The 21487-nt window shown below is 57.1% G+C and overlaps 1 protein-coding gene and 1 non-coding gene across 2 annotated transcripts in view; both read left to right on the plus strand.

Annotated features, from left to right (window-relative positions):
- The window catches only part of CSPG4 (chondroitin sulfate proteoglycan 4), a 42730-nt gene extending 22034 nt beyond the window's left edge, over positions 1–20696 (plus strand). The window contains exons 10-18 of the mRNA XM_049782728.1: positions 4298–4497; positions 7515–11066; positions 12760–13242; positions 13457–13633; positions 15058–15256; positions 15327–15461; positions 15550–15716; positions 18175–18358; positions 18577–20696. Of these exons, the coding sequence (XP_049638685.1) occupies positions 4298–4497; positions 7515–11066; positions 12760–13242; positions 13457–13633; positions 15058–15256; positions 15327–15461; positions 15550–15716; positions 18175–18358; positions 18577–20414 (6935 nt within the window). The 3' untranslated portion in view covers positions 20415–20696. The remainder of the gene's footprint in view (positions 1–4297; positions 4498–7514; positions 11067–12759; positions 13243–13456; positions 13634–15057; positions 15257–15326; positions 15462–15549; positions 15717–18174; positions 18359–18576) is intronic.
- LOC126026789 (U1 spliceosomal RNA) lies at positions 11647–11810 on the plus strand. Its single transcript, XR_007502014.1, has one exon. It is a non-coding gene; the product is annotated as a U1 spliceosomal RNA (small nuclear RNA).
- Positions 20697–21487: the final 791 nt, after the last annotated feature.

The following is a 21487-nucleotide window of genomic DNA, read 5'->3' on the forward strand; positions in this document are numbered from 1 at the left end:
TGCTTCTGTCCTGCAGGGGCCACACACCCCACCAGCACAGCCTCCCATGTGGAGTACTGCCCCCGTTGTAGTGTATGCTGTTCTTAAGATTCAAAGGGGGGGGGCTGGGGCTGGAGAGATAGCATGGAGGTAAGGCGTTTACCTTTCATGCAGAAGGTCATCGGTTCGAATCCTGGTCCCCCGTGCCTGCCAGGAGCAATTTCTGAGCACGGAGCCAGGAAAAACCCCTGAGCACTGCCGGGTGTGACCCAAAAACCACACACACACACAAAAAGAAAAATTCAAAGGGGGGCAGAGAGATAGCATGGAGGCAAGGCGTTTGCCTTGCATGCAGAAGGACTGTGGTTCAAATCCCGGCATCCCATATGATCCCCCGAGCCTGCCAGGAGTAATTTCTGAGCACAGAGCCAGGAGTAACTCCTGAGCACTGCCGGGTGTGACCCAAAAACCAAAATAAATAAATAAATAAATTTTCAAAGTGGGGGTGGATCTGAAGCTGGAGTAATAGCACAATGGTTAAAGCACTTGCCTCACATGAGGCCAACCCGGGATCAATCCCTGGCATTCCTTATGGTCCCCTGAGCACCTCCAGAACTGATTCCTAAATGTAGAGCCAAGAGCAACACTGGGTGTGATCTCCCGAATGGTCAGCCAAGCCTACCAGGAGTGAGTTCTGAGTGCAGAAGCAGGAGTTTTTGAGTACTGGCGGGTGTGGCCCAAAAATGAAAACAAAAAAAGATTCAAGAGGGGGTCAGAGCCATAGTATATCAGGTGGGGCACTTGCCTTTCATGCAGCTGACCTGGGTTCTATCCCCAGCACCCCAAATCATCCCTTGAGCCCTGCCAGGAGTGATCCCTGAGCAGAGAGCCAGGAGTAAGCCCTGAACACCGCTGGGTGTAGCCTAAAAACAAAAACAAAGATTCAAAGTAGGGACCAGAGAGAGTACAGCAGGGTAGGTACTTGCCTTCCACACAACTGACCCAAATTCAGTTCTTGATACTTCCTCCAAGCATCACTCCATGTCATCTCTGAACACAGAGCTAAGAGGAAGCCCTGAGTACTACCGGGAATGGCCCAAACCTCTACTCTCCCCCAGCAAAAAAAAAAAAAAAAGAATATGGGCCAGGGAGGTGGTTCTAAAGTAAAACATTTGCCATAGGAAGCACAGGGTCTGATCCCCAGCACTACCCCAAAAATATAAATTAAAAAAGAAAGATGAAGAACTGAAGAGAAAGGACAGTGAGTAGGGCATTCGTCTTGTACGCAGCTGACCCCCGCAGCACTGCGTCCAAGAAATACCAGGAATCAACTCTGAGCACTCCTGGCTGTGGCTCAAAGCTAAAAATGAAGAGGGTGAACACCAGAATCAATGTTTGGTTGCATGCGGTTGCTGCTCACTAGGAGAGCATATGCTTCCATGTCTGCAACCCTGTGCTTAATACCCGGCAGCAAAAGCAATTGATGGCCTGTGTTCTCACAGATAAGACTTCCCTGCAGAAGCTGTGCCCTGCGGCTCCCTGCTTGGGGAGCAGGAACCATTGGGCTCCGGCTGCCCAGACAGTTTCCCTGCTCTCACTGCTTCCCTCAGCTTCCCAGACAAGGTTGCGGCATGCCAGCAAGTGCTGGCTAGAGGAGATAACTGGAGGGGGTTTAGCTCAGCCCAAGTCGGGGAGCATTATCTTCTTTAGACATCCCTCCGGAAGTCTCCCCACATACACACCAGGAGCTAATTCTGCTCTTTGGGTGCATGTCAGCTAGCACAGGCTGGTGGGGGACCAGCACATTTGTGACTGGGGCCAGATCTGCCCTATTAAGGCCATCAGTTGTATTCACACACACACAAGGTGGCAGGGAAGCAAATGAAATGTGCCTTTAAACCCATCCCTATCTGCTCCCACCCCAATGGAGGTCTGGGGGCAGAGTGCATATTGTATTTGGCCTTAATCTCATCAAGAAAAAGAGACCAAGGGGCTGTAGAGATAGCATAGAGGTAGGATGTTTGCCTTTCATGCAGAAGGATGGTGGTTCGAATCCCAGCACCTCATATGGTCCCCTGAGCCTGCCAGGAGAGATTTCTCAGCATAGAGCCAAGAATAACTCCTGAACGCTGCCAGGTGTGATCCAAAAACCAGAGAGAGAGAGAGAGAGAGAGAGAGAGAGAGAGAGAGAGAGAGAGAGAGAGAGAGAGAAGGAGGGAGGGAGAGAGAGAGAAAGAGAGAGAGCGAGAGACCAAGGAAGGTTAGTTTGGGGGTAACTGCCTGGAGAAAGTAGCAACTTCAAAAGAAGAGCTCTTGGGGCTGGAGAAACAGTATAGTGAGTAGGGCATGAACCTTGCACACACAAACCTGAATTCAATCCCTGGTGTCCCATATGGTCCGCCAAACACAGACCTGAACTCAGAGCCAGATGTGGCCCCAAAACAACAAAAAAATGTTTTTTAAAAGGAGGAGTACCCGGGGCCAGCGAGGTGGAACTAGAGGTAAGGTGTCTGCCTTGTAAGTGCTAGCCATGGAAGGACTGCGGTTCGATCCCCCCGGTGTCCCATATGGTCCCCCCAAGCCAGGGGCAATTTCTGAGCACTTAGCCAGGAGGAACCCCTGAGCATCAAATGGGTGTGGCCCGAAAAAAAAAAAGAGAGTATCCAGGTCAGAGAGATAGATAGTCCAGTGAGTAGGAAGCTTGCCTTGTACATAGCCAAACCCGATTTCATCCCAGCACCCCATATGGTCCCCAGAGTACTGCTAGAGGCAACCCCTGAACAGAAAGCAAGCACCACTGAGTGTAGCCCTAAAACTTACCAAAAAAAATAAAACATCAAGGGGTCGAAAAGATGGCATGGAGGTGGGGCATTTGCCTTGCATGCAGAAGGATGGAGGTTTGAATCCCGGCATCCCACATGGTCCCCCAAGCCTGCCAGGAGCGATTTCTGAGCATAGAGCCAGAAGTAACCCCTGAGCACTGCTGGGTGTGACCCAAAAACTAAAAAAGTTTTTAAAAATTAAAAATAAATAAAACATCAACAAATATATTCCAGGTGGGACAAAGGGGCCTGCCACAAAGACAATGAACGTGGACACACACACAGAGATGGGTTAGTCTTCAACTCCACCTTGGGCTCAGGAAAGTCAGCTGGCTCTTCACACTTGCTGTGGGGAAAACAACTGGCCGGATCTGACTGCTCACCAGGGACCATTCATAGCCCTGTGGCAGGAAATAATAAGGGGTGATGGAGGAAGTTTCGCTCATCTTGAGTCCAGGACTACACATGGCCTCCATCTGGCCCACAAGCTGCCCCTCAGCCTTGCTCCCAAAGATAGCTGGTCCACAAGGGGAGGGAAGCAGGGGGAGGCTCCCAACCAGAGTCCAGTCTAGCCCCACTGAGCCGTGGGGACAGGCAGGGCATGAGAGCACTGCCCAGAGCCAGTGGAGAGGGGTACTGAGGGGCCTGTGTGAGCGGGCTGAGTTTGAGGCGGTTCTCCTGGTCCTGGAGCTCCAATCCTGGAGGCTGCGAACACCGCCACAGTCCCAGGACAGTTTCTCTTTTTTTTTTTTTTTTTTGGTTTTTGGTTTTTGGTTTTTGGGTCACACCCGGCGGTGCTCAGGGGTTCCTCCTGGCTGTCTGCTCAGAAATAGCTCCTGGCAGGCACAGGGGACCATATGGGACACCGGGATTCAAACCAACCACCTTTGGTCCTGGATCGGCTGCTTGCAAGGCAAACGCCGCTGTACTATCTCTCCGGGCCCGACAGTTTCTCTTTTAACCAAAGCAGAGCATCTTCGACATTTAGAAAGTGTAGGGCCGGAAAGATAGCATGGAGGTAAGGTGTTTGCCTTGCATGCAGAAGGTCAGTGGTTCAAATCCTGGCATCCCATATGGTCCCCCGTGCCTGCCAGGGGCGATTTCAGAGTGTAGAGCTAGGAGTAACCCCTGAGCACTGCCAGGTGTGACCCAAAAACAAAAACAAAGACAGAAAAGCAGAGGTAGGCAGAGCTCACCAGGAAGAAACCCAGGTTACTTGGCATTGTCCCATCTCCTGAGTCTCTGGGGCTGAGGTGTGGGGCCAGAGCAGTAGTCTAGGGGAGAGGGCATTTGCCTAGCGTATGACCACATGAGTTCCCCAGAACACTGACAGGAGTCATTCCTGAGTGCAGAGTCGGGGGTAATCCCTGAGCTCTACTAGGCGTGGCCCCCAAAACAAACACCAGGAAAGCAGGAGTACCACACAGGGGGACAGAGGTGCTCTGAGACCACCCCTGTCCCATCCAGCATGGATGTCCCATCCAGGCCAGTCTGAGTCTGGCTCACAGTGCCCTCTGCCTTCTCCACCACAGCCTCTTTCTTCGGAGAGAACCATCTGGAGGTGCCAGTGACTGCGGCTTTGACCCAAGTACACCTTCAGCTGGAGTTCTCCACTGCCCAGCCCGAAGCCCTGCTTCTTCTGGCTGCAGGCCCCACTGACTACCTGCTCCTGCAGCTCATCTCTGGACGCCTACAGGTCAGTGATAGGGCCCTCTCCTCCGATGAAAGCTCCCAACCCTCACTCCAGATCCTCCTCTGCGGAAGCACAGAAGCTCACAGGACATCTGGCACCCTGTGAATACTTCTGCCCTCTGCTCTCCAGCCCCACCTCTCAGCTCTGGCACAGATGGCCCGGGTCAAGCTCTCAGCTCCTGTCTCCCTTGTACCTGGAGATGGTCTTTCCTCCAGGAAGTAAATCCCTGTTCCTCTGGCGCCCACCTGACCCCATGCCTTCTTCCATGAATCCATCGACCAGTTTAGCCACATCTACCGGAAATGGAATGCTGTTCTGCTTCCTCCGGTGTCCCCCATCCTCAAGCCACTCTAAGCTTTGTTAGAGAGGAGTCTTCTTCACTTAAGGCTGCAATCAGCCATTTGCAGCTGCTGTTGTCGCTCCTTGCAGCCACAAGGGGCCACTAATGAGGCACTAAAGAGCTGAGGCGGGCCCTTCACACATGACCAATTTGGGGTTCCATCCCCGGCAACACGTATTTATTTCCTCTGGGGATCCAAATCAGAATTTCCACATGCAGAGCACATGGTTCAGTGCATTGAACTATCTCACTAGCCCCCCCCCCCCCACGCAAAGTCTTTTTCCAATTACTATATCTACCTCCCTCCATCCTGCTATCTGGCTATGGGAATACTCACTGCCCAGAGTCAGTTCTAAGCTCAAGGAATGGGGACAGAACCCACTCCATCTTCTTGCCTCCAATCCTGATCAGGGGTGATGTTTCCACATCAGCATGCCTCCCGCACCTAGCAGGCCACCTTTGTGGCGACAGGGGTTCCCCCTGCTTAGGGCCTGGGAAAGAGTGCTTAAGGTCTGGAATCTCTTGTATACCAAGGGGATTTTTTTTTTTCTGGCAACTCTCCCGTAAAGAAAGAGCAGAACCTCCACGAAAATAAAAATTCCGGTTCAGTCTCCTGGAAAGCATCTTGTTAAGGGGTCAGGTCTGTTGACTAAGGCCACATACAGGTTACTTGGGGAACCCAGAACAACAAGCTGGCACAGAGATCTTAGAAATTTCTGGCTAAAAAGGGCAGATGGAGTGTGGTGGTGCATGAGAAGTTCTGGGGACTTCTCATGTGCATTCACAGGCTGTCAATAGGAGCTCTAACCCCACTTTCTTATCAAAGTACTATCCAGTGTTTGGGTTTTTGTTTGTTTGGGTCTTTTTTTTTTTTTTTTTTTTTTGGTTTTGGGGTCATACTCGGCAGCACTCAGGAGTTACTCCTGGCTCTGCTCTCAGAAGTCACTCCTGGCAGGTTCGGGGGACCATATGGGATTCCAGGATTTGAACCAGGTCCATCCTGTGTTGGCCACAAGCAAGGCAAACACCTTACCGCTGTGCTATCGCTCGTTTTTTTTTTCTTTTTCTTTTTTTTTATTTTAGACACTAGAATGAGGATGGGGACTAGATGTAAGAGATGAATCGCCCCGGAGAGATAGCACAGCGGTGTTTGCCTTGCAAGCAGCTGATCCAGGACCAAAGGTGGTTGGTTCGAATCCCGGTGTCCCATATGATCCCGCGTGCCTGCCAGGAGCTATTTCTGAGCAGAGAGCCAGGAGTAACCCCTGAGCCCCGCCAGGTGTGGCCCAAAAAAAAAAAAAAAAAGAGAGATGAATCGGGGGCCGGAGAGATAGCACAGCGGTGTTTGCCTTGCAAGCAGGTGACCCAGGACCTAAGGTGTTTGGTTCGAATCCCGGCATCCCTGTGGTCCCCTGTGCCTGCCAGGAGCTAATTCTGAGCAGATAGCCAGGAGTAACCCCTGAGCACCACCAGGTGTAGCCCAAAAACCAAAAGAGAGAGAGAGAGAGAGGGAGAGGGAGAGGGAGAGGGAAAGAAGAAGAGAGGACGGAGAGAGGGAGAGAGAGAAGGAAAGAGGAGGGAGAGAAGAGAGAGAGGGGAGAGAGGAGAGAGAGGGAGAAAGAGGAGAGGAGAGAGGAGAGATGTGAGAGAGAGGAGAGAGGAGGGAGAGAAGAGAGAGCGAGAGAGCACAGAGCTGGTCTCGTTTTATCTTTTTCTAACACTACTGGCACTTAGAGGTTACTCCCAGCTGTTAGCTGAGGAGTCACTCTTGCTGGTATTCAAGGGGACCATGTAATAAGTACTGAGGCTAGAACTCAGGCAAAGCATACGCCCTACCCCCAGCTTTCTGAGCCATCTCCACAGCTCTTAGAGAATTTTTTGAGTTTTGTTATGTTTTTTTTAAACCTTATTGATTGATTGATTGGTTTTGGGCCACACCCAGCAGCATTCAGGGATTACTCCTGCCTCTGTATACAGAAATTGCCCCTGGCAGGCTGGGGGACCATATGGGATGCCTGGAATCGAACCGGGTCCCTTCCCGGCCGACCAGCCACATGCAAGGCAAACGCCCTACCACTTTGTTATGGTTGATTTCTCTCTCTCTTTTTTTTTTTTTGGTTGTTTGGTTGTTTGGTTTGGTATTAGGGCTGTACCCAGAAATGCTCAATGTGTACTCCTGGCTCAGGGATCTTCTCTATTGGTGAAGTTTGGGGAGCCGTACGAGATTCTGAAGATTGAATCTGGGTCAGCTGCATGCAAGACAAACGCTTTAGCCACTAAACTATTTCACCAATCCCTCAAGAGTTTCTAATGATAAAGCCTCTTCTCCCACTTTTAAGTCTTTTTTTTTCTTTTTTCTTTTTTTATTAGTAAATAGACAATAGTATTCACTGAAAGTAGGTACACTTATTTTTATATAGGAATGTAAATAGAAAAAAAATTCCACTTTTAAGTCTTTACTTAAGTCGTCCTTTACTTTCCTCTTCTGCTTCCTTAACAGCAAATAACAATAATAGTTGAAAATAAACAAGGGGCCAGAGGGGGAGCAAAGGGTTAATTAAGCCTTGCACAAGAAAGACCTTAGTGTCTCTTAAAGTTCCCCCTGCCAGGAGTGATCCCAAAACCAAATTCAATAAAAGGAACAAGTGACCACGCATTCCCCCACCCTGTCTCCCCTCAGGTCAGACTTGTCCTGGGCCAAGAAGAAGTGATGCTCCAGACACCAGCAGAGACGGCTCTGGCAGATTCAGCCCTTCACAGTGTAGAGCTGGCCCTGTCTGACAGCTGGGCTGTGCTGTCCGTCGATGGGGTCCTGAACACCTCCGCCCCGATCCCCACAGCCTCCTTAGAGGTTCCCTATGGACTCTTTGTGGGGGGCACAGGGAGCCTGGAATTATCCTACCTGAGGGCAGCTAGCCGACCCTTGCGAGGCTGCATCCACACGGCCACCCTCAACGGGCGTGGCCTTCTCCGGCCATTGAGCTCGGGTGTGCTGGAAGGCTGCGCCGAAGAGTTTTCTGCCGGGGATGATGTGGCCCTGGGCTTCTCGGGACCTCACTCGCTGGCTGCCTTCCCTGCCTGGGGCACCCAGGACAAAGGTGCCCTGGAGTTCACGCTCGTCACACGCAGCCAGCAGGCACCCCTGGCCTTCCAGGCTGGTGGCCAGCAGGGGGATTTCATCTACGTGGACGTGTTTGAGGGCCACCTGCGGGCTGTGGTGGAAAAGGGCCAGGGCACCGTGCTGCTGCACAATAGCGTGCCCGTGGCCGACGGGCAGCCCCACGAGGTCAGCATCCACGTGGACACGCACAAGCTGGAAATCTCAGTGGACCAGTACCCCACACGCACATCCAACCGCGGCATTCCCAGCTCCTTGGAGCCCCGTGGCAGCCTCCTCCTGGGTGGGCTGGATGCAGAGGCCACGCGCCACCTTCAAGAGCACCGTCTAGGCCTGGCCCCCGAGGCCCTGCACCTCTCCCTGCTGGGCTGTGTGGAGGACCTGAGCGTCAATGGCCAGAGTCTGGGGCTTCGGGAAGCTGTGCTGACCCGGAACATGGCTGCAGGCTGCAGGATGGAGGAGGAGGAGTATGAGGACGCCTACGGCCCTTACGAAGCTTTCTCCACCCTAGCACCCGAAGACAGTTGGGAGGTCATGCAGCTGCCTGAGCCCTGCACGCCTGAGCCAGGCCTGCCTCCCGTCTTCGCCAACTTCACCCAGCTACTGACCATCAGCCCGCTGGTGGTGGCCGAGGGTGGCACGGCCTGGCTCGAGCTGCGCCATGTGCTGCCCACTCTGGACCTGAGCAAGGCGGAGCTGCGCAAATCCCAGGTGCTGTTCAGTGTGAGCCGTGGGGCACGACACGGAGAGCTCGAACTGGATATCCCCGGTGCCCAGGCACGGAAAATGTTCACCCTCCTGGACGTGGTGAACCGCAAGGCCCGTTTCATCCACGACGGCTCTGAGGACACCCGCGACCAGCTGGTGCTGGAGGTGTCCGTGACCGCCCGGGGGCCCGTGCCATCCTGCCTGCGAAAGGGCCAGACGTACCTGCTGCCCATCGAGGTCAGCCCAGTCAACGACCCGCCACGCATTGTCTTCCCCAATGGCAACCTCATGGTCATCCTGGAGCACACCCACAAGCCGCTGGGGCCTGAGATCTTCCAGGCTTATGACCCAGACTCAGCCTGCGAGGACCTCACCTTCCAGATCCTGGGCGCTCCAGCCAGCCTCTCTGTGGAGCGCCTTGACCAGCCCGGGGAGCCGGTGGCTGAGTTCTCCTGCCCCGAGCTGCAGGCCAGCAACCTGGTATACATCCACCGCGACGGGCCTGCCCTGGACCTTACGTTCCGAGCCAGCGATGGGCTGCAGGCCAGCCCCCCGGCCACTCTGAAGGTGGTGGCCGTGCGCCCAGCCATCCAGGTGCTGGAGAACACGGGGCTGCAGCTGGCACAGGGCTCGGTGGCCCTCATACTGCCCGCCAACCTGTCGGTGGAGACCAACGCCGTGGGGCAGAACGTGAGCGTGCTGTACCGGCTCACCGGGGCACCGAGGTTTGGGGAGCTGCAGAAGCAGGGGGCTGGCGGTGCCGAGGGCACAGAGTGGCGGCCAGTTCAGGCCTTCCACCAGCGGGACATGGAGCAGGGCCGCGTGCGGTACCAGAGCACTGACCCACGGCACCACGCGGAGGACACAGTGGACAAGCTGGACTTGGAGGTGCAGGTGGGCCAGGAGGTGCTGAGCAACCTGACTTTCACTGTGCAGGTGCAGAGGGCCACGGTGAAGCTGCTGAGGCTGGAGCCGATGCTCGCGCGGAGCACCAGGCCGGAGCCTCTCACGACAGCGCACCTGGAGGCCACCCTGGAGGGAGAGGGTGAGGGAGAGGGACCCTCTCCCAGCGCTTTCCAGTTCCAGGTGGTGCAGGCCCCTAGAAAAGGCAACCTGCGGCTGCAGGGCGCGAGACTGTCGGAGGGCCAGGGCTTCAGCCAGGAGGACTTGCTGGCCGGCCGGGTGACCTACGGGGCCACGGTGCGCGGGTCCGAGGCGGCCGAGGACACGTTCCGCTTTCGCGTCACGGCACAGCCGAGCCACTTCTCGCCACTCTACACCTTCCGTGTCCACATCGGGGGCGACCCCGACGCCCCTGTGCTCACCAACGTCCTGCTGGCCGTGCCCGAGGGCGGCCAGGCTGTGCTCTCTGCTGACCACCTCTTCGTGCGGAGCCTCAACAGCGCCAGCTACGGCTACGAGGTGATGGAGAGGCCGCGCCATGGACGGCTGGTGTGGCGCAGGGCGCAGGACACCGCCGCCACGGTCAGCGCCTTCTCCAACGAGGACCTGCTGCACGGCCGGCTGCTGTACGTGCACGACGGCTCCGAGACCACGGAGGACGACATCCCGTTCGTGGCCACCCGCCAGGGCGAGGGCAGCGGCGGCCTGGCCTGGGAGGAGGTGCGGGGCGTGGTGCGCGTGGCCGTGCAGCCGGTCAACAACCACGCGCCGGTGCGGACGGTCAGCCGCGTCTTCCACGTGGCCAGGGGCGGCCAGCGGCTGCTCACCACCGACGACGTGGCCTTCAGCGACGCCGACTCGGGCTTCACAGACGCCCAGCTGGTGCTGACCCGCAAGGACCTCTTGTTCGGCAGCATCGTGGCGGCTGACCAGCCCTCGCGGCCCATCTACCGCTTCACGCAGGACGACCTGCGGCAGCACCGGGTCCTGTTTGTGCATTCGGGCGCGGACCGCGGCTGGATCCAGCTGCAAGTGTCTGATGGGCAGCACCAGGCCACGACGCTGCTGGAAGTGCAGGCCTCGGAGCCCTACCTGAGGGTGGCCAATGGCTCTGGCCTCGTGGTGCCTCAAGGAGGCCAGGGCATCATTAACACAGCAGTGCTGCCGCTGGACACCAACCTGGACATCCGCAGTGGAGATAACATCCACTACCAGCTCAGAGCAAGCCCGCACTGGGGCCAGCTGCTCCGGGAAGGCCAGCCCACCGTGGCCTTCACTCAACAGGACCTGGAGGATGGGACCATTGTGTACAGCCACAACGGCAGCCTGAGCGCCCGGGACAACCTGGCCTTCTCCGTGGAGGCAGGACCAATGCACACAGAAGCTAGCCTGCAGGTGACCATCACCCCGGAGGGGCCAGTGGCTCCGCCGCGCCTAGTGCAGCACAAGAAAATCTACGTCTTCCAAGGGGAGGCAGCAGAAATCAGAAGGGACCAGCTGGAGGTAATGGGACAAGGTGGATTTGGGCTTGTCAGCGTCAAGGAGTCCCCACCTTCTCTGGGTCAGGGCTGTGTGCTGGGTATGTTACTGCATGTGAGTTGTGAGAATTTGGTAGATCGCGTGTATGCATGGAAGTGATTTTGTGTGAATGTCATGCATCATTGCATCTGTGTGCTTGATGTGTGTATGATGTCTGTGTGTGTGTCCAGGAGCCCTATGCCTACAGATACACCAGAGCCTGACTAGACAGATTCTTGCCCACATCCAGAGCCTAAACAGCTACAGTCTGATCACAGTGGGTACTCTGGAGGGTTTTACAATAGAGACGCTGAGGACACAGGCCTAGGTGCCCCCTGCATCCGTGCCCTCACATCTCCCGCCCCAGACTCAGGGAGAGTGTTTGCCAACCATGCAGAAGCCAGACAAAAGACCCACTGACTTGCTGTGTGAGCTCAGGCCAGTCCCTTGCCCTTTCTGGGCCTTCTTTAACTACACTGTCATTTTCTGGGCCCCTTTCAATTCTCTTTGTCTAGATATTTGGGTGGACTACACTGAACATGTCTGCCATCAAGAGTCTTAGCTCATACTTACCTGGCAGGGGAGATACCAGGGTCACGAAGGTGGTTTTCCCAGGGCGAGGCTTATCCATTGCACTCCGGATGTGCTGACCCCTGCGATTTCCCCAAATGTGGGAAACTCGACTGCATCATTTGTGGTAGTGGGGGACTGCGTTCACACTCTCCCCTGTAAAAAAAAAAATTTAGCTCTGGGTCAGAGAGTTAGTACAAAGAGTAAAGCATTTGCCATGCATGCAGCTGAGCCAGGTTTGATTCCGGGCACCCCATATGGTCTCCCACACTCTACCTGGAGTGATCCCTGAGCACAGCTGGATATAACCCCAAGACAAACAAACAAAAACAGTCTTGGCTCTCAAAGAAGCATTGTTGGAACTAGGCTTTTAGGAACCTGGGGTATTAAATTTTTGTTTGCTAGGGGTTTAAGGCCATACCTTGTGAGGCTCAGAGGCTCCTGCTTTAACACGTGTGGGATGTTCCTGGTGATGCCCTACAGATCATGTGATGCCAGGATCCATTGAATCAGGCATGCAAAGAGTGTACTTCCAGACCGGAGAGATAGCATGGAGGTAAAGCGTTTGCCTTGCATGCAGAAGGACGGTGGTTCGAATCCCAGCATCCCATATGGTCCCCTGAGCCTGCCAGGAGCAATTTCTGAGCATAGAGCCAGGAGTAACCCCTGAGCACTGCCGGGTGTGACCCAAAAACCAAAAAAAAAATAAATAAATAAAAGTACTTCCATGCTTTGAGCCATCTCCCAGGTCTGGGTGTTTAATGGCAGAGAATGGAGGGACCAAACTCCATTCTATTCTAAGGGGACTAGTCTAGATAACGAATCCAAATATGAGTTGGAGCGTTGAGGGTTGCAGTTGGATCTCGTGGTGAAAAAGCATCCATCCCACTTAATCCATTGCAGGAAAAGAATGGGTCTGGTGGTGATGAGGGACAATAGTGAGAGCAAGGCACGTATGTTCCTGTACATGTATGTGTTTCTCTGTGTGCAAGTCGAGCTCTGTGCGCACATTACAGAGAGAGTGTTGCGTGTGTCTTGGTCACTCAATGGGGAGAGTCAGGTTGGCTGAGGGGCAATGGTGGTGAGCCCATGACCCTCTTTAAACCAGGTCACCCAGGAGGCCGTGGAGCCCGCAGACATTATGTTCACGGTGAGGAGTCCCCCGCACGCTGGCTCGCTGGTGCTGCTGTCCCATGGGCCCTCTGTGGCTGGGCCACCCAGCCTGGAACCTGTGCACAGCTTCTCGCAGGAGGCAGTGGATGAAGGCCGGGTCCTGTACCTGCACTCGGGCCCTGAGGCCTGGAGTGACTCCTTCTCCCTGGAAGTGGCCTCGGGCCTGGGGCCGTCCCTGCAAGGGGTCCAAGTGGAGATCGAGGTGTTACCGGCCCACATCCCTCTGGAGGCACAGAACTTCAGCGTCCCTGAGGGTGGCACCCACACCCTGGCTCCCCCGCTGCTCCGGGTAGCCGGACCCTACTTCCCCACGATGCCAGGACTAGAGCTGCAAGTGCTGGAGGCACCTCAGCATGGAGTCCTGCGAAGAGAGGAAGGGCCTGCACATGGATCTCTCAGCACCTTCTCCTGGGAAGAGGTACAACTGGTGGGAGGCAGGGCTTAGCAGTGTGGGGAGCTTGGAGACTGGAGAGGCATCAGGGCCCCTCCATGAATGGAGTTCTGCTCTGTCTCCTGGCGCTGGGCAGTGGCAAGCCTTCACCACTTTCTATCATGCTTCTCTCTGGGGCAAGGGCACAGCAGTGCCAGCCCAAGATTCAGAGATCTGACCTGCAGTCCGGGGTTGCCCACAGGTGGAGCAACAACTGATCCGATATGTGCACGATGGCAGTGAGACCTTGGCAGACAGCTTCGTCCTCATAGCCAATGCCTCGGAAATGGACCGTCAGAGTCACCCGGTCACCGTCGCCATCACCATCCTCCCCGTCAATGACCAGCCCCCCATCCTCATCGCAAACACAGGTCTGCAGGTAAGTGTGTCCCTGGGGCCTGCTGCCACCTCCTGCCCATTTAGGGGCCACAGCACACAAATCCCTGCCTCTGAATTCCGCTTCCTCCTGCGACACAAACATCCCCCACAGGCACTTTCACTTACACTGAAAGTAAAACTCAGGGCGAGGTTTTGTTATCAGAAGGACCCTTTTGGGGCTGTGAATATGATGCTGCCTTGTGAATGGCAGCATCACCCAACAAGCACTTAGCATGGACTCAGGACCAAAATGGTTGTAAAAACATCTGTCAAGCCCTACAGGGTGGACTGTAGCAAAGGGACAGCTAAACTTCTACCCTCACCCTAACCCCTACGTTGGTTCCTCTGGCCCCTGCCCTTTCCACCACTCCAGAACAGTGGTGGAAACTGAGCTTCAGACAAGTGACGGGCCCTGTCACAAATGCAGTAACTGGGGGGACAGAAAAGGAGCATGGGAGTGGATGGAGGGGGCTTTAACATGGGTTTCTGGGGTGTATACTCCAGGTAACAGGGACACTGAAGGCTTCCAGAAAGGTTGAGGAGCCAGGAAGGAGCTGGATCAAGGGATTGGGGTGCACTTGCTCTATTTGGGGGAGCCCTGGGTCTCATCCCATCAGCCCATGGTTCCAAGTCTCCTGCCCCAGCACCGCCAAGAGTGGAAAGAGAGAGATCTGAGCTGCGTTTACCTGACTGCTATGGGGGTGCGGTGAAGTTTGGGCGGTGTAGGCTTTGCACGTGGGTCAGCCCTTCTTTGGGGAGGCCACAGAAGAGTCCCTCCCCTACAGGCAACACTGCAACCAGTCAGGGTGGTGCCGTGCGGCATTATAACCACGAGGTGGTGCTATGCACCACATTTTGCCAGGAGTCACAGTCAAGCCCTACGCGGAGTGGGGATCTTCCTGACTGCTCAAGCCTAGGGTCTGGCCGCTGTGAGTTGGACGCCCAGGAACCCCAGAGTGCTCAGCAGCCCTTTTCAGCACTACCCACAAGTCGCTAACCTAGGACAATAAGTCTCAGGAGATGAGAAAAGGGGTGGTTGGTGTCTGCAATGAGGAAAGTCCTTCCTCACTGACCTCTCGGTCACAATGAAACTGGCCCCAGTCGAGTAGTACCTGGGCCCTACCTGCCCACGGCTCCCTGAGACTGGGTCAAATAATCCCAGTACCGGAGTGGGCCAAGTGGGCATGGCTTGCGGGTCTGGGTAGGGGGAGGTGAGGGCTGGAGCTGGGAGTCTGGGTTGCCCTTGGGCAAACAAGATTGGGTTCCATGGAGAAAGTGGGGAGCCTGGGCATAGGAATGGGGTACAGAGGAGGGTGAAAGAGGCTCCTTGAGTCGTTTGTTCATTCTGCAGAGAGGAAAGCCTTGGGTGTCAGAGCCAAGTAGGGCTTGGGAGCGAGCTGCTGAGCACATACTCTGTGTCCCCAGGTGTGGGAAGGGGCCACTGTGCCCATACCCCCAGAAGCCCTTCAGGCCACAGACAAGGACTCTGGCCCCGAGGATCTGGTGTACACTGTGGAACAGGTCAGCAACGGGCAGGTGGCACTGCGCTCAGAGCCCGGCACGGCAGTGGGCAGCTTCACGCAGGCACAGCTGGACAGCGGGCTGGTGCTGTTCTCACACAGAGGTGGGTGCCGGTGGGCAGGGGGCTGCCTCGAAACGGGGCCAGCAAGACCAACTCGGCCCTGTGTCCCCAGGATCCCTGAAAGGAGGCTTCCACTTCAGCCTCTCAGATGGCGAGCACATGACCCCAGGACATGTCTTCCATGTGGTGGCCCAGAAGCACTTGGTCCTCTCACTGGACGGCAGCCAGATGCTAAGTGTGTGCCCAGGTAGGTGTGCGGTGGTCAGAGGCCAACACTGGGGTGCAAGGTGCCGAGCCTGCCACGCTCAGCCCACAGCCCTCCTCTGCCTCTGCAGGGTCCATCCAGCGGCTCAGCAGCCAGATCCTGAAAGCCAGCTCCAGCACCAACACCGATGCCCACCTGCTCCTCTACCATGTGCTACGGGGGCCCCAGCTGGGCCGGCTGCTTCATGCCCAGCAAGCTAGCACCAGGGAGTCCCTGGTGAACTTCACACAGGCCGAGGTAACCCCCCTCCCAGCTCCCACTCCCAGGCTGTGCAGCCTCAGGTGGCCACACGTGGACCCCAGTCCCAGCACCGAGAGCTGTAAACACTGCCAGGACCCCTCTCAGCTCTGTAGTGACCCTGCTGGCAGAATAAATAGGGACTGCTGCTCCCAGAGTGGAAGGAGGCTGAGGCCTGCAGGCACTGATCTGTACTTGAACCCTAAGAATGGAAGGCTCAGTAAATGGGGAGACGCAGGGCCAGTAAGAGGTAGTGATTGGCTGGCGGGGGATGAGTGGAGTGTAAGAAGAGGGCAGTTTGTAGGCTCATAGGGCATGCCTGGATTCCAATAAGGGGCCAGAAAGAAGCAGGAGAGGCCAGGTTGGGTTCAGCCACAGAGCCTGTGCCATGCGTGTAGGAGACCCTGGGTTCCATCCCCAGCACTGCAAACGTAAGTCACACAACACAGAACTGGAAACATAGTACAATGGGTAAGAAACTAAATGCCTTGCATTTAGCCAGCCCGGTTTTGATCCCAGGTACCACATATGATTCCTTAAGCCTGCCAGGAGTGATTCCTGAGTGCAGAGCCTGAGCAACACCAGGTGTGACCCCAAGATCAAAAATAGTTTCTGGGAGGTGAGATGGGACCATAGGCCTCTGAGTATGGGGAAGTTGAGTCTAAAGACAGGATCTTCACCTCTGGCATTTTCACACACAGCTGCTACCTTGCACCTCAGACCCACCAACATAGTATTAGCTCATGGCCTCAGTTCAGCTCCTTGCTTACTACAAAGGGGCTTGCAGCCTCCTGTAAAAGAACACCCCCCCCCTTTAGGCATCAGGAGTGTTTCCAAGGTAGCACAGGTGGGAGCTGCCAGCCGGAAGTAGAGCAGGTGGCTTTAGGAAGAAGAAAGGGCTTCTCTGGTTTCACCTCCACCTGCCCCAGGCCAGGGTCGGTTGTTCCATTGCCTTCAGAGCCTCATTTCTACAGCGCCTGCCCCCCCCCATACCCTCAGCCCCCATAAAATATTCAGCAAGTGCAGCTGCAGCAGCTGTGTGGAGTCCTGGGCCTTTGTCACTGGGTACCAGGATGGAGGGCTGGGACCCGGATTTGCTCTGCCTCTCGGGGCTGTACAATCTTTTTGGATGTTGTTGCTATTTTGTTTGCTTTGGGTTTGGGTTTGGGGGCCACACCCTGGTGTTACTCCTGGCTCTGTGCTCAGAAATTACTCCTGACAGGCTCAAGGGACTATATGGAATGCCAAGGATCGAACGTAGGTCTACCATGTACAAGGAAAACACCCTACCCACTGTGCTACTGCTCCAACCTGCACAATCTTTTTTTTTTTTTTTGGTTTTTGGGCCACACCCGGCTGTGCTCAGGAGTTACTCCTGGCTGTCTGCTCAGAAATAGCTCCTGGCAGGCACAGGGGACCATATGGGACACCGGGATTCGAACCAACCACCTTTGGTCCTGGATCGGCTGCTTGCGAGGCAAACGCCGCTGTGCTATCTCTCCGGGCCCCAGCCTGCCCAATCTTAAGGCTTAATTACACAGGCTAGGCAGGGAAGGTGGGAAGAAACTAGTGGCAGAGACACCAAAAGAGGGAGAGGAACTGGGCCATCTCCGTGAAACTCAAGAGTCACATGTTGGAGCCAGAGAGATAGCATGGAGGTCGAGCATTTGCCTTGCATACAAGAGGACAGTGGTTCAAATCCTGGCATCCCATATGATCCCCCGAGCCTGCCAGGAGTGATTCCTGAGCGCTACTGGGTGTGACCCCCCCCCAAAAAAAAAGAGTCATATGTCCCATTTCACATTAAAGAAGCTGAAGTGGGGGCTAGGAAGCAGCTCAGCTCAGGCCCCTGTGAAGCTTCTCGCTTCCACGCTGAGCACACATTAGCTCTAGCCTCCTATGAAAAGGGAGTTGAGGGTCAGAGAGATAATACAGCAGGTGGACACTTGTTCTGCATGCCACAGACTAGGCTTCAAGCCCTGGCACCCACATGACCAGCTGAGCCCCACCAGGAGTGATTCCGCCACCCTGAGCAGTGCCAGGTGCAGTCCATGAAAAAGGGAGCGGGTAGCTGAGGCTCCTCAGACTGAACACTTGACTTGCTCTTTCCTCCTTGAAACTGCCGCGGAGATGAAGTAGAAGCACCAGATACTGGCAAGAGGGACCAATCCCGAGGTTTCCTGGCAAGGGAAAGAAGAGTGCTGTGATGGGGAGTCTGGGGGGCAAGAGGCAGGCATCTGTGCCAGAAAGCAGGACGTGGCGTTGCGCTAAAAATGTTGTGTCCAGCAGGCAGTCAGGTATCCCACAGGTATCTCTGTGCAGAGTAAACTCCTGGCTACACGCGTCTGTCCAGGGGTGGACAGACATATGCCTGAGCTGCTCGCAGGTGATAGAGCCTGGCTCCAACCTGGCAGGACACCCAGGTCACTCTGGACCTGCCTTCCCTCCCGCCCCACAGGTGTCCGCTGGACATATCCTGTATGAGCACGTGATGCCCTCTGAGCCCTTCTGGGAAGTCCATGACAGCCTGGAGCTGCGGCTGTCCTCGCCGCCTGCCCCAGACCTGGACGCCACCCTCACCGTGACCGTGTCCTTTGAGGTTGCCTGTCCCCAGCGCCCCAGCCGCCTCTGGAAGAACAAAGGTGGGCAGCATGTCGGGCTGGCCAAGTGCGGGGAGAGCCTGGGATCGGTCAGAAGAGGGGCCTAGGGTGGAGAGCTGTGACGTGCCACTGGACACAGGGTCTTGGTTCCACTGGCTGGGGTCTTGGAAGAGGAGCACGGCCTAGCCAGGGCCCGCTCCGATTGCTCCCGGTAGCCAGAAGGTCCTTCATCCCTGTGTCCTCCTCACTGCACCCCGCAGGTCTCTGGGTCCCCGAAGGCCAGCGGGCTGAGATCACCGTGGCCGTGCTGGATGCCTCCAACTTCCTGGGCAGCGTGCCGGCCCTCCAGCGCCCGGAGCACGACGTCCTCTTCCAGGTCACTCAGTTCCCCATTCGAGGGCAGCTGCTGGTGTCTGGGGAGCCGCTCCACGCCGGGCGGCCCCACTTTCTGCAGTCTGACCTGGCCTCGGGGCAGCTGGGGTACGTCCACGGCGGCAGTGGCACCCAGCAGGACGGCTTCCGATTCCGTGCCCACCTGCAAGGCCCCGCGGGGACCCCCGTGGCCGGCCCCCAAACCTCCGAAACCTTCGCCATCACGGTGCGGGATGTCAACGAGAGGCCGCCCCGGCCGCAGGTGTCCACGCCGCTGCGGCTCACTCGAGGCTCCCGCGCCCCCATCTCCAGGGCGCAGCTGAGCGTGGTGGACCCCGACTCGACGCCCGCGGAGATCCAGTACGAGGTGCGGCGGGCGCCCCACCACGGCTTCCTGAGCCTGGCCGGGGCCGGGCCGGGGCCCGTGCGGCGCTTCTCGCAGGCCGACGTGGACGCGGGCCGGCTGGCCTTCACGGCCAACGGCAGCAGCGTGGACGGCGTCTTCCAGCTGAGCGTGTCCGACGGCGCCAGCCCGCCGCTGCCCGTGAGCCTGGCCGTGGACGTCCTGCCCTCCAGCATCGAGGTGCAGCAGCGCGCTGCCCTGCAGGTGCCCCAGGCCCTCGGCCGCTGCCCGCTGAGCCGCCAGCACCTGCGAGTGGTGTCCGATCGGGAGGAGCCCGACGCCCTGTACCGCCTGGCGCAGGGGCCCCGCTTCGGGCACCTGCTGGTGGGTGGACAGCCGGCCCCCGCCTTCAGCCAGCTGCAGGTGGACCGGGGCGAGGTGGTCTTCGTCTTCACCAACTTCTCCTCCCCTCGAGACCATTTCCAAGTGCAGGCCCTGGCCAGGGGCGCCAACGCCTCAGCCACGGTGAATGTCACGGTCACGGCTTTGCTCAATGTGGGTGCTAGGGGCCCGTGGCCCCAGGGAGCCACGCTGCTCCTGGACCCCACCATCCTGGACGCGGGCGAGCTGGCCAACCGCACGGGCAGTGTGCCCACCTTCCGGCTGCTAGCGGGTCCCCACCAGGGCCGCCTGGTCCGTGTGCCCCGGACCAGGACAGAGCCTCGAGGGAACGAGCTGGTGGAGCACTTTACGCAGCAGGACCTGGAGGACGGGCGGCTGGGGCTGGAGGTGGGCAGGCCCGAGGGCACGGCGCCCAGTCCCAGCCACGACAGCCTCACTCTGGAGCTGTGGGCCCAGGGGGTCCCGCCCGCCGTGGCCTCACTGCCCTTTGCCACGGAGCCTTACAATGCTGCCCGGCCTTACCAAGTGGCCCTGCTCAGCCTCCCCGAGTCAGCCCGGACAAAAGTGGAGACACCCAAGAGTGGCAGCCCCCCCACGGGTGAGCCGGTCCCTGCCGCCTCCAGCCCAGTGCCCACGGCGGCCAGGGCTGGCTTCCTGGGCTTCCTGGAGGCCAACATGTTCAGCATCATCATCCCGGTATGCCTGGTTCTCCTACTCCTGGCGCTCATCCTGCCCCTGCTCTTCTACCTCCGCAAACGCAACAAGACAGGCAAGCACGACGTCCAGGTGCTGGCCACCAAGCCCCGCAACGGCCTGGCCAGCGACACCGAGACTTTCCGAAAGGTGGAGCCAGGTCAGGCCATCCCCCTCACAGCTGTGCCGGGCCAGGGCTCCCCGCAGGGGGGCCAGCCTGACCCAGAACTGCTGCAGTTCTGCCGGACACCCAACCCTGCCCTCAAGAACGGCCAGTACTGGGTGTGAGGCCTGGGCCCAGATGTTAACAGGGCCAGAGACAGACCAGCTCAGGCCCCGGCCCAGTGAGTCCTCGGCCTGGTGCTGCCTGAGTCCCCCCCCAGAGTAAGTCCAAGCTGGATACAGCAATAAAGATGCTGGGGGCAGCCCCAGAGCTCAGGGCGGAATGAAGTGGGGGGGGGGCCCTGCCCATCCAGGACCTGGATAGGCCAAGTCAGTGCCCCCCCTGGAGCACACCTGGGCTGTCTGCTCCAGGGCCACCTCCTAACCAGGTCAGGTCTCTGGGGTCTGGGTCTGTATGACCTCGGATAAGTCACATCTGGCCCCCGTTGGTGAGAGGGTGGGACCAGGGAGGGACACTAGGAGCTCCTGGCTTTTCACTCTGGGCCAAGCATCCCTGCCCAGGGAGTAAACTGCGTTGTTTCCTGATATGCGGGGAGGTGGTGTTGTTGAGGTAGGGAGCTCCCTGCTGCTCTGAGCCCTCTCCCCTAAGACAAGGTACCAGTAGAATAATATATTCAGGGTGGAAGAGGGTAGGCTTTTCTGGGATGGGTTTATTTAAGCGGGTTACAAGGAAGCTATTTAACTTGGTGCTGCGCTGGCCCAGACTGAGGGAGGGCCTGAGGGCAGGAGGCTAGAGGAAGGCCATGTGTCCACTGCCACACCTGCCTTAATGGGCTGCAGGCAGGGCACACAGTGGTCTGTGCCCTGCACACGCGGGGCTGAGGAGAGAACACTGATGCCTGTGCTCCCCGGGAACTGAGTGTGGCTGTCAGGGAGCCTGGTTCCATAGGGTTGGATAAATGGTGCTTCCAAGGCTCCAGAATGTGGCTGTGTTGTTTATTTGACCAGGGGCTACGCCCTATCCATGTGGCGCCAGTCAGCTCCACGGAGGGCGAGCCTCACTCCTGCAGGTCACCTTGGTAGCAAAGACTAACATCACTCAGTTTCTGGGCTGAGACCTCCTTAGAACCATGCAAAGGAAAATGGGCAAGAAATGGGCTGGAGCTGGATAGGATGAATAGGGCACTTGCCTTGCTCACAGACTACTCAGGTTCAATTCCTGGCACCCCATCTGGTCC

The sequence above is a fragment of the Suncus etruscus genome, chromosome 1, assembly GCF_024139225.1.
Source record: "Suncus etruscus isolate mSunEtr1 chromosome 1, mSunEtr1.pri.cur, whole genome shotgun sequence".
Classification (NCBI taxonomy): domain Eukaryota; kingdom Metazoa; phylum Chordata; class Mammalia; order Eulipotyphla; family Soricidae; genus Suncus; species Suncus etruscus.